The following is a 12830-nucleotide window of genomic DNA, read 5'->3' as shown; positions in this document are numbered from 1 at the left end:
CCTTCATTATTACTTTATCTTGTCTTATTATAGGTCACTACAACCTGTGCTTCACTACAACTTGGCTTTCCTGGGGCCATAAGCAAAACCTGCCCCACCTCCATCACTAAATGCAAATCTACCTCCTCTATTAGGTATATCTACCTCTATCTACCTCCTCTACATAAGTAATATGACACCTTTTCTCTCTACACACAAATAATGAATCCTGAAAGATCTACTCACCAGTAACTGTGAGCTTGATCTGTGTGGTATAAACTTTGTATCCATGATCAGATTCCCAGTCTGATCATGTAGACACTTAAAATAATGTAATAATGTAACATAATGAACCACTATTTCCACTACTCTAGAAAGAAAACCACAACCTGTATTTTTAGAACTTTCTAGCTCTGTATACTCTAAAACACTCTAAAAATCACTCTACATACATTTCTAATAGCTTTTTTTAATATACTGCATTCATACATGCTTTAAACACACAAATAAGCAGAAACATATGTAACATAAATGTGATATTTAGCTCACAGTGAACATTTTAATTACTAAAGTCATCCTGGATGCAATGATGGTATCCATTGATTTCATTTGTTTGATCTTTTTTTTATCTTAATAGCTGTTATTTTAAAACACTCTGGTATAGTAAACATGAGGGACCCCTCATGCTCTCTCCAACAGTGCAGCCCTTTTGACTTTTACAACTATCTTGATCCTTGATCCTGCTCACTAATGTGTTTGACCACGTGAATAACATTGTTAAAACATTGTTCATAACTCCTTTATAAAGACAGTCTTATTATAAAGTGGTACCCATAGTTAGTATTTTGTCCCCAGTTGTGTTTTGGTCTGAGCTGAGGTACATTTACTGCCATCTATAGGAAACATTGTTACAACCAGAAGATGTTCTACAGTATGAGAGAGAAATGCCCTCAGTTATGTCCATATAAGAATACAATTGTGAAAACAGCTCTAAACTTATTTGTCCACATTGACTCACTAGGGAAATGTTTGAAAAACACTAAAAACACTTATATGATTTAATTGTTCATAGGAATACAATTAAGAATACGTTTTTTTTTTCATTTTCAGCTACTTTAAAATATATAACACAAAAATATGCCTACACTTATATAACAACATAGCAAACAAAGAAGAGCACATTGTTGCTGTGACTAAAAAAAAACACCTCTCCAAAACATCCACTTTACTGGAGAAGTAAAAATCCCTATTAACTCTAAATGGAAGTGAATGTGAATATACTTTATTCCAAGTAATTTTGGAGTGTTTCTATTGGTCAATTGTTCCTGAAAGTTTGACAAAAATGTAAAGAATAGCCAGATTCTTATTGTGTCAAACAGTGAAACAGCAAAAATGGAGATACATGGTTCTCAACAGTAGTGATTTTTGTCTAGACAGAACAGTTTTCACCACATCCAAAGTCATCCACAATATTTACCCATCTAAATCAAAACACACATTTACACTTTTCTAAATAAAAGCTTGTGTGTGTGAAACTGAACACTGTCGGCTCTGATTTTGGTGGAAATGGACCTGAATAAAAAGGCTGTATGCTAACCTAGCCACTTCCGCTAACATGTTTGACAGTAGCATAGTCACATGAGTCCTCCTTTTTGGTTATTGCTGTTGTAACAGCATCATTCTTGCAGAAATTGACAGTGGCGTAAGCTGGATCTTCAGCAGATTTCACTGAGGAATGCTGGGGCACTGTAGAATAAACAGGATTTAAAACATCACAGGGGCTTGTGGGCAGCTGAACATTGTCATACACAGTTTGAGTAGTATTTAAGGGGTCTGTGGGCAGGTGGACAGTAGAGTAGACAGTGGAAACTCCAGTTTCTGAGGCAGGAAGACATCTGGGGTCTTTAATCTCCTCATAGTCACAGACTGTATGGGAAATCTGAGAACAGAAGTTTTAGAAAATCAATAAACACATTGTTTGGATCATCAATCGGTTAGAGAGGTTTGAAGTGGTCTCAGCAAGACTGGTATTCATTATATAACATTTTACTAGTGTTTTTGTTTAAACCCAATTTTCTCTCCAATTTAGTTGAACCAATAGACCCTCCCACTCACTAGGACTCCACTATCACTTTCTTTGCTCCTGACAATAGGAAAGTGTGGACAAGCTCATGCCTGCTCCAATACATGTGAAGTCAGCCACTCCAGGTCATGACTCACCTTGGAGTTGTTTAAAGAGTCTCTGATGGATTGGTCCTGGGTTGATGCTGGATCTAAGCAAAAACAATTTCCTAACATTAAAACACTCATCATTAATATCATATTTATACATCACATTAATTAATTAATATCAGTGACTTCAAACATAAGCAGGTTGTGAGATTCATTTGAGAACATGTTCCCAGTCTAGTCTTACTCTAGCTATCCTTTTCATGTACAGCCAGCAGGTGGCAGCATATGTACATCATTGTCCACTGAGGCCTAGTGAACTATTTTCTGCACCAACAGCTAAAGCTTCTAACATGAGCAAACATCTTGGAGATTCAGTAGACAAGGGTGGCCCAAGTAAAGTCTACTGTTTGTTATTGACATATAAGCAGTGAGTCTATGATCACGTGTCTCAGAGGAAACACATGCTAACAGTATTTCTACTTTTGGACTTTAATATAGTATTGTAGTATTTCTCTACTAGGGCCAGTCATTATACACTATATGAACTATGTGAAAAGTATTGGGACACCTCCTAATTCGTTGTTTGCTGAATGCAACTCTCCAGCTCATCCCAAAAGTATTTAAATGAAGCTCCATCATTCCCCATCTCTACAGCTCAATGCTGAGGGGATTTTATACCTCTGTAGCCTACACCTGGCATTAGGCGTTGTGCCAGTAGGTTCATGTTCATCTGCTTCAGAGAGTCCAATTCTATCAGCAAATCTCCTCTACTAGACAAGCTAGACAGCTTAGAGCTCAGGGTTGACCATGCTGCAGCACCCCTGGAGCAAAGAGGATAAGAGCCTTGCTAAAGAGCCCAACAGTGGCAGTTTAGCAGACATGGGTATTGAACCCACAGCCCTCTGACCTGCAGCCATTGCTCTAAGCACTACGCATATAGTGAAACACCACTGTCCCTGCCATGTGTGTAAACTAGTATGCATGGGTGTCTGTTATGTTTATAGGTTTGGTGGTACCTTGAGTGTTCCTTCTCTTTATGAGAGTGACTGTGAAGAATAAGAGTCCAATTAGAACCAGCATCAGAATCACAGCCAGGATGGTGATCACAGAGGAAGCTGGATGTGCTACCCCTGAACATACAGAATTGTATCTGACAATGAGAGTGACACCTTTTTGATTCATTGAGGTGTGTGTGTGTGTGTGTGTGTGGGTGTGTGTGTGTGTGTTTGTGTGTATTCTCTATAATCACCTGCAGCAGAGGAGGAAGACACTGTGGTTTTAGAAGTTGAGAGTGTGATTGCTTTTGTGGTCTGTAAACTGATAGGTGTTGAGGACTGTGGAGGAACATCTGGAGCTAAAGGAAACACATGGTAGATTTGAATGAAGGTGATGCAAAGGATTCTTTGAGTAATGCTGTAGAAGAACCAGTTTTAATTCTGTGAAGAACTGTTTCTGAATGGAGCACCATTTACAAGTTTAAAGAAACCAATGTAATTTTATGGTTCTTCATATACATTTTCACAAAAATGGTTCCTCGTAGCCTTACTTAAATAACTCTTTGTAGCACATTATTATTAAGAGTTATATTAATTTACCATTCCATATACTGTAAAAAACATTTTCAGTGTCAGTTAAATGAAGAGGTTACTGTACTTTTAGACGTTGAGGAGGAGGTGACTTCTGTGCTAAGTGGACTTGAGGTTCTTGGTGGTGAGGTTGATGACCTTACTGGTTGATCTTGTCCTGTAATGAATGTATAATTTACAGATTACAGATTACAGTTTTTCCTGGTATGTATTGTTAACAAAAGCATGTGCTTCATGTATATTTTCTTTTAGATCTGAACATTCCCATCTTTAGTTTGCAAATAGTTTGTAAAGCAAATAAATGAGGACAAGCTTAATTAATGGGTTCAAATTGAGAAATTCAATTAAAGTGATTAATTTAGCTTGTATGGGTGGAGGGATAGAGGTGTGGTTGGTTTTATTGGTAGTAAACTGCATAAAATGGCCATAGCTGAATACCTGGATCTTGAATTACCGAGTATCAGGAGTTGTGCAGTGTGTGTTTTACCTGTAGGTGTTTCTGTTCTAAGTGATGCATTGGTGATGGTTTTAGATGTTGAAGATGTGATAGCTTTTGTTTTCTGTGAAGTTTTGTTTGACATTGATGAATTGGATAAAGTTACTGGTTGCTGTGATTTCTCTTTAATGATAAACAATGATTTGGATTAAAATAAAAAAATGTTATTTATGTTTATGAATCATAAAATATTTGTATATGATAGTTTATGTATTAGATCTGGATGAAGGGTGATAAATTCCTCACTGACTGAAGGTGCCTCGTTCATCTGTACAAACAATTATACAGAAGTACAAACAAGATGGGAATGCCCAGCCTTCATACCACTCAGGAAGGAGACAGGTTCTGTGTCCCAGAGATGAATGTGCTCTGGTCTGAAATAAGCCTATCAGTCCAAGAACAAAAGCAAAAGACCTTGTGAAGATGCTGGCTGAAGCTGGTAAGAGTGGGTCATTATCCACATTGAAACGAGGACTGTATCCACATGGGCTGAAAGGCCACTCTGCCAGGAAGAAGCCATTACTCCAAAAGAAATAACAAAAAAAAGCCAGATAAATTTTTGGAGAGATGTCCTGTGGTCTGACAAAACTAAAATTTAACTGTTTGGCCATAATGACCATTGTTATGTTTGGAGGAAAAAGAGGGGAACTTGGAAGCCTGAGAACACCATCCCAACTGTGAAACATGGGTGGCAGCATCATGTTGAGGGGTTGTTTTGCTGCAGGAGGGACTGGTGCACTTCACAAAATAGATGGCATCATGAGGAAAGAACATTATGTGAAAATCCTGAAGCAACATCTCAAGACATCAGCCAGGAAGTAAAAGATTGGGCTCAAATGGGTCTTCCAAATGGACAATGACCCAAAGCAAACTGCCAAACAGGTTACAAAGTGGCGTAAGGATAACAAAGAAAATGTTTTGGAGTGGCCATTACAAAGCTCTGATCTCAGTCCTATTAGGTAGGTAGTAACCCACCATTACAATGATGTCACTCGTGTATTGATCTGAACCAGTACATCTCTACTGCCATCTAGAGTGCAGCACACACTGGAAAAGCAGTAGTGTAGTATGAATTAGTTTTCACAGTGTAAATATGATATGGGGTGGTTGCTGTAAAATGTATTAGTTTTCACACAAAGTTTCAGAAATGTTGTAAGTCATCTAACCCTAAAAACGTCATTGCATATATGATCAGGTAAGGTATTTTTAAATAATTATAAAAGTTTAAAAACAGCACTTTTTGATAAATATATTACATTGCACTGCAGATGTTCTCCAGTATGACTTATAGTGTGTTTATCGTAAAAAAAAAAATAGATGTGTTATTTTCTCAGCTTGATGGTCAGAGCTAAGTCAGTTATGGTATTTATGAATAATAATTGAGTAGTAGTTTTAAAAACAGCACTTTTTGATAAATAAAATTTTATAAATGTTTATATTTATATATGTTCTTCTACTGCATACATTTGCAAAATCAATAAACACGTGTATCAACATTTTCATTATATATTTATTTTTTGAGAAGTATTACACATTGTCAATAATAGTATATATTTTCATAATAAAGCTTTTGAAACTTAGATTTGATTAATTACCAGATAAACACAATTCATTAAAGACTTTATCAATGTTAGTTTCACAGGAATTAAAATATGATGCACAAAATAAAATATTACATTGAACAGGACACAGATACCCATCAAAAGAAATGTACACTTTCAGTGAACGTAAGAAAATGTTCTGGGCCTGCATTCATAACTCTGAACACAATCTCACCAGATTCAATTTATTCAGCTAATTTCTCTAAACATTTCTTTAAAATCTAACACCTCATGATCAAAACCAAAACTAGTAAAAACTGTTCAGTGATTCCAAAATCATGTTTGAATAACAAAGGTAGTCGAGAAGTCTGAGCTAATAGCCAGATATCAAGGTAACAAGTCCAATCCAGACTTTCAATTAAAGATTCATTAAGTCTTGGGTTCATTATGTCTTGTGGTGACACAGCATGCAGTAATGATGACTGGATTTTGAGTAGCCAAACATGCTCACATGTTATTTGATCTCAGTATCCAGTATATGAAATGTAAAACTTGAACTAGAACCAGAAGTTCTAAAATATCAGATTTGTTTACTTTCATAAATTGCTATGTATTCATCAGGTTTCCTAATTCAACATAGGACACAGGTACTGGGTTGTTGTTGTTGTTGTTGTTGACTCCTACCCGGGATAACCCCTGGATTAGGCTCTACTGATAATGTGGAGAAACCATTAGGGTGGGTGAGTTGTTTAGGCTTTGCTAAGGAAGGTGGTTAATGTGGTTAATTCAGTGGTTTCATTGATCGTGGAGTATATTTCTATATCACATAATTGAAGGACATGAGAATGCTACTGCCTAGCAGCACTATAGCAACACCAAACAGCATCAAAATGACCACTTAGAACTTAAAACTGTATTAATTCCAACATTAACACAATTTATAAAAAAAAAACTTTCAAAATGTTTCACAAAGTAAGGAGATTATGTAAACACACAAATAAATTAATTAAACAAACACAAATTAACAAGACGTTATGCTTAAACATAAGACAATGGGCCTGCATTTTGTTTGACCTCTCGAAGTAGAATCTAATCAGGTGTTTTCCAGACAACTCAACTTGGACAACTCAAAACAGCTCTTTTCTAACCCAGCAGATTTCACTCCGTTTTAGCTTAACAATGAAATAAACATTCTTCTTGTGCTTGTAAAATGCTGTCATTGCAACCAGAAGAGTGGTCACCATGATGACCAATCCTTCAGTGATGTAAATGAGAAGGTCTAAAGAAATATTAGAGATTGGACCAGTAAATTCAATCTGACAGAAAGAGATTCGACAGTTTTTTCATCATCCTATTGCAATGATTTAGTGGTTGATTTTAGAAATATGGCTCAGATCAACAGTGACAATTTATCATCTAAATAAATGTTTTGGCTGTAATTGGTGTAAAGTAATGTCTGTGTACACTAAAGTGCAAGATAATTATAATGCACCAGGAAGTATAACAGAGAGAGAGAGAGAGAGAGCGAGAGAGAGAGAGAGAGAGAACTGTTTTGTTTAATTCTGGAGCTCAAGGTCATGCATGGATTATAAATGCCTGCAGACAGGAAGCAATGATATAGAGAAAGAAAAAAAAGGCATGGAGTTTTTTAAGCTGGTCCATGTTTGTTTATTTATTTGTTTTAATAATTGGATCACAATCATTTAAAAGGGAATTCTGTATTGGAGGTCTTGAACATTTTAGTAGAATTTAACCCTCACTGTCAACAAGTAGACTTGCCTTCTAGTGGGAATATTAAAGAGGCACTCTGCAGACTGAAAAGGGAAATACTTTACACTCACCAAACCACAGTGCATAGCAACATGAGCTAAATGGTCACCAAACCATGACAACAGGAGCAGTGGTGGCCTATGTTCTGTTTAGTCAAATAATTAGATCAGCCCATCAGTGGCTAGTCAATGTATTTGTTATAGAAACGATTAACAGTCCCGCCTCTCTGACTCATCACTAACAGGAATGGTCTTGCTGTTTCTTGTTAAAGTGTGAGAAGCTGTAGTTGTGAGATATTAAAGCTCTGTCAACTGGATTTCACTCTCCAGCAGCTGTGTGCTCACATATCACACCTTGTATCGGTTCAGTAAAGAACAGTGCATTTATTTTTAAATGAGGAATTCTGTGGGCTATTACAGGCTATTGTAGTTACAACCCTAAATGTTTGTTTGTTTGTTTGTTTGTTTGTGTGTGTGTGCGGTGATTAGCCTAATTTGGTGATATGCTCAGTAAAGAAGGTAGCCAGTAAAAGAAATGTGGACATTAGGAGCTACTTTACATCAAGTCAAAGAATTTGGTAGTGCCTCAACAATACTGTTAATAATAAAACTCAAAGCTGTGGATGTGTTTGCTGTCTGTTCCTATGCAGCAGCATCGTTGTGTTATTTTATCAGGTGACCAAAACAACATTGTTTACTTGTTTACTTGCTTAGATGTTCTATCATGCAGTAGAACAGAAAGCAGTGATGAAAACTGATGCCGTTTGCTAATATAATCACAATTGTGTAATTGTTGTCTCTGGAACATACTGACAGAAAACAACTTTGTGAGGGTGTTGGCTACCACATTTATTAATAAAGGCTAAAGGTGACATCAAATTGCAGTCTGAAATCTATTATAAATGAAAATGTCTCTGTCTTTCTGTGACATACCACGTTTATAACATTGCAACATTGCCTCCACCTATGCCCTTGCAAATCAGGTTGTACTACCACATGTACACTCATGCATACCTCATTCATGCACTCTGTATGTCTTTTTTGAAAATACCATCATTAATACATCATTGTATTGTCTTATTATAGTTCACCACAACCTAGCTTTCCTGGGGCCATAAGCAAAACCCACCCACCTCCCTCACTAAATGCAGATCTACCTCCTCTATTAAAGTAATGACACTTTTTCTCTCTACACAAATAATGAATCCTATCCCCTGTGGGATGCTGTGTACCATATGGCTCGAACACTAATGCCTTAATATAGCAATTATATATTTAATGGTTAAAAATTGTGTATTTGTTATAGTGGATAGGAAGAAGCCAGCCATTTATGAATTCCCCATGGATGTAAGCTAACATAGTTCCCCTGTGAACTCTAGCACCAACAAATATGTGATTATGTGCTTTCAAAAAGTGAAGGACTTACTAGTTAGTTGATGTGTGGGTTCAGGATGCACTGATCTGGGAGCTGTTTGGGAAGAAGTGTGGATGAACCTGTATACTTAGAAATGGTTGTAAGATGCATATATATAAGCTAAAACTCTGTGAACAGCAATGATACAAATTAAGAAGATGACTGAATGAGTAGTGAGAAGAGTGTATGGATTTTCTGATGGATGTTGTGATGGATACACATGTAAGGACAGAGATTAACAGACAGCACATACCTGTAGATGAAAAATTAGGTAGGTGTGTGGGTTGTGTCTGCACTGATGAAGGAGAGAATGTGGAGTGGGGGACAGCAGCTGGGTTTGGAGCACATGAATGGAAATGCAGATAAATGTTCCACTTTAAGCAAGAAAAATATAAAGAATATCGGTTTTCCATCAGCTTCAATAGCTGTATTCTCGAGGGCCCTGCTGCTCTATTGCCCCCCCCCCCCTTTTTATGAACCATTTATAGGAAGCATGAAGACATGTAGCATGTTTAAAACTCCCTGCACTGTGATGTTTCTCCTGCAGGAGGTGATACTAGCTTGCAGGGTGTCCAGTTTAATATGGTGGCACATAGCAACTACATAGCACATTCTAGCAAACTACAAAGCAGCATCACGATAACAACCTAAAATAGCATAGCAACCACCTAGCAACACCATAGCAATGACCTGGTACACCACATGAACTACCTAGGAACATTACAGAAACACCCTAGCAACCACTTAGCAACATCATTGCAACCACCTGGGATACCACAAGAACCACTATACAACACAAAATCAACCACCAGCAAAATTATCTCTCAGAGGTGGATTAGTTTATTACCAAAAGATGTTGACTTGAGATGTTGAACCCAGTTTTATATCAATGCCATTTTACATTGCACAGCAATGCAACACAATAGCATTGACTTGGAATACCATAGCAACTGCATAGAAACCACCTAGCGACAGCCTAGAAACCACTAAGCAACAACAGCAACAACTTGGAATACTGTAGCAACTACCCAGGAACACTATAGCACCAACTTGGAATATAATGTAGCAACATCATAGGAACCACCTAGCAAAACAGTTTCAGGGAAAATTTCAGAGAAATCCTCCCCAGAAAGTTGAATCTGTAATCGAGTGTTAATTCACTCCCTCATGTAAACCATTTATAGACAAAACACTGCCCATTGGAAAAACTAGAGGCCACGGAGCTGAATGCATCCATATCCAGTAATATGTTACCAGTTACCCTATAGTGGTACACTGACGTTATAGTTTTCTTGTAATTGACAGACGTAATCTCACTTACAGTGCAGTCAACATGATTTCTCTAGATTATAAACATAATCAATAGAAACTGTGTGAAAGCATAAACCATCATCAAACCAAGCTCTACTCACCAGTAACTGTGAGCTTGATCTGTGTGATATAAACCTTGTAGCCATGATCAGATTCCCAGTCTGATTCAGCTCCACACCAGTATTCACCAGAATCCTCATTGGTCAGGTTGTCGATGGACACAGTGAAGGTCTGCTGTGCTCGGTCATCATACAGAGAGAATTTCCCCTCCTTTATCCATCTTCTGCTCTCTTTAACAGATGCTTTATAATTACAGTCAGCAGAGCCCACTCTCCTGCAGAGAAACCTGGGCTTACTGCTGGAGGATTGTGGGTATTTGCAGCTGATGTTCACACTTCCTCCTACATGACTATTCACAGTGATGCTCTTCTTTTGGTCTAGATCTGTCAATCATAAACAGTCAGATGATGAAGCTTACACTACCCCACATAGATTATTCAGAAGTCAGAACACTCCTAAAAGAACAGTCACATCTGCTTTTGGTTATGAATCCTCCCGTTTCATATAATGTCACTTCTCTGCAGGTCAGACCCTTCATCAAGCGTATGTTCAGATCATTGTGAAGAATAGAAGGTAGAAGCAGGGAGCATGTGTATAGATGTGCATTACTGGCTGACACATTTATGAAAGGGAAGCTGATGTTCAGAGTTTCTAAAAATAGATAAACATTTACTTTAGTAATGAAAACTAGACACAGTGCTAATAAGATCTGAAGTCTGGGGAAACTAAAGGGAAATAAGAGATATATCAGATCTGCAAACAGCACAGTCAGTGTTAATGATGCTGGAAGTTTGGGACGATGAACATGTGCAGTGGTGGGAGATACTCACCTTCCTGTATCTTCAGTTCCACTGGTGTGTGATCATCAGGCCACATCTCTATATCAACTGCACACTGGTACGTTCTGGAGTCCTCCACAGTGAGCTCTCTGATCAACACCCAGAACTCTGCAGCTCTGGTGTTATCAAACAGTGAGAATCTTCCTATATTTTTCCACTCATTACTAACGTCTGTCCTGATCTGATCATCACATGTTGTCCATGAACTCTTACAGAAGTACTTTAGGTTTGCTGTGTAGCTTCTCTCATATTTACACTTGATGAGAACTCCTCCTCCTGGATATCCTGTCACTTCCCTGGAGGCCCCTCCACTTACTAAAAGAGACCAAATATCTCTTTTAGTAAAAAAAAAGTAAAATGTTAATTTGATGCTGATTGAGCTAATTATTTAGATATGAAGTTCCTTACCTGACATCAGATAGAAGGGGATAAAGAGGAGGATCTTCACAGTCATGTTAGTTAGAAGTGTATTTTCTCCAGACCAACATTAAAAGACTGTTAGCAGTTTAGTTGACCATTTCTCTTTCTCTGCTTGTGGGTCTGTGGTGAGTTTTAGTCTGTTTATCAGCTTGTGGTTCAGCTAAGCAGAATCATGAGGACGCCCATTTCCCTTTTGCACAGAGAGAGATTTCTTTGCTTACCATGTTGTGAACTAGTTACAGCAACAGTAATCAGTCAGTTGCTGTAACCTTTAACATACTTTCTCTACACAGTTGATCAAATGATCATGAAGTCTTCACTCTGTTTCTCATCCTTTGACCCATCACTGTTTTTCAGAGCTACTATTTTACTACACACTGCTCCTAGACTTTTACTGTATACTGTACTGTACTGTATACTGTACTGTACTGTATACTGCATGTACTGTTCTCTGCTTGACTTCCCTCTTTTAGTAGTTCATCTCTTCTGCCATCTAGAGTGCCACACATACAGGAAAACTGTCCTGTAGTATTGAGTAGTTTTTGTATATGTTTGAATGTCTTTTTAATGTAGCTCTATGTTGACATGGGAACATATATCTTCTGCTTCCTTCACACATAAACACAATTATTATTCTTCTGTCGTTCTTGATATTGAACCACTGACCACTATTGGCCGACTTATGGTAAACCTGCCTGTACATTGAAATATTGCTCTGTGTTTTCTGTACAGCTCGTGGTGGTAAAGCAGTGTGTGACAAAATTTCACCTTTCGTCCCTCATTTTCCACCAACAGACCACTTTACTGATTTCCCTTTTTTCTTACTTTTCTTATTTAAAATTCATGAACTGGTTTAATACCGAATGTTCAGTTTCAGCAGCATTTTCAAATGAATCATTTCATATCAAACCTTGTCATTATTATTTTCTCTCAGTTTGTTAGATTAGTTTTTTAGATAAGTTTAATTCCTGAAATAAAAAGCATTTATTTGCTTTTAAAATCTTAATGAGATCAAGTACTATTTAGATCTTGTACACATGACATTAATCTGGGTGGTCCAAAAGGGGGACCAGCAGTGGTAAACAGTCAGTGGGGTACCTACCTGATTTTTCCTCAAGCAATTAGGCTGCTGAATGAACAATAGCTTATAGACTGTGGACTTAATCACACCTCCTCCTCATACTAACACACTCTGCACCCTGCACATATGACTGGAAACCCTATGCACAGTCACACTGCACCC

At 37.5% G+C, this 12830-nt stretch overlaps 1 protein-coding gene across 5 annotated transcripts; it reads right to left on the bottom strand.

Annotated features, from left to right (window-relative positions):
* Positions 1-1007: 1007 nt before the first annotated feature.
* Positions 1008-11706, bottom strand: LOC140535920 (uncharacterized). 5 transcript variants are annotated; one of them, XM_072657468.1, is made up of 11 exons: positions 11576-11706; positions 11159-11482; positions 10370-10711; positions 9211-9288; positions 8970-9011; positions 4648-4755; positions 3805-3894; positions 3401-3505; positions 3168-3281; positions 2200-2252; positions 1008-1918 (listed from the first exon to the last, which is right to left on the bottom strand). In XM_072657468.1, the coding sequence occupies exons 1-11, from the start codon at positions 11619-11621 to the stop codon at positions 1577-1579; spliced, it is 1644 nt and encodes a 547-aa protein (XP_072513569.1). In that variant the 5' UTR covers positions 11622-11706; the 3' UTR covers positions 1008-1576. The 5 variants fall into 5 exon arrangements, with proteins under 5 accessions (XP_072513569.1, XP_072513571.1, XP_072513570.1 ...); XM_072657470.1 differs by having other exon boundaries at positions 3168-3197; XM_072657469.1 differs by lacking the exon at positions 4648-4755 and having other exon boundaries at positions 8970-9044.
* Positions 11707-12830: the final 1124 nt, after the last annotated feature.

The sequence above is a fragment of the Salminus brasiliensis genome, chromosome 15 (assembly GCF_030463535.1).
Source record: "Salminus brasiliensis chromosome 15, fSalBra1.hap2, whole genome shotgun sequence".
Lineage (NCBI taxonomy): Eukaryota > Metazoa > Chordata > Actinopteri > Characiformes > Bryconidae > Salminus > Salminus brasiliensis.
This window is presented reverse-complemented; position numbering and strand designations above follow the sequence as displayed.

What these genes read in the sequence shown, in the direction of transcription:
- LOC140535920 (XM_072657468.1), bottom strand. Translation starts at nt 11,621, where the DNA reads ATGACTGTGAAGATCCTCCTCTTTATCCCCTTCTATCTGATGTCAG. An exon ending in GATCAAGCTCACAGTTACTG is followed by an intron (nt 9,289 to 10,369) that starts GTGAGTAGAGCT and finishes CTCCAAACCCAG; the next exon opens with CTGCTGTCCCCCACTCCACA. An exon ending in TCAGCCAGCATCTTCACAAG is followed by an intron (nt 3,895 to 4,647) that starts GTCTTTTGCTTT and finishes CATTCATTACAG; the next exon opens with GACAAGATCAACCAGTAAGG.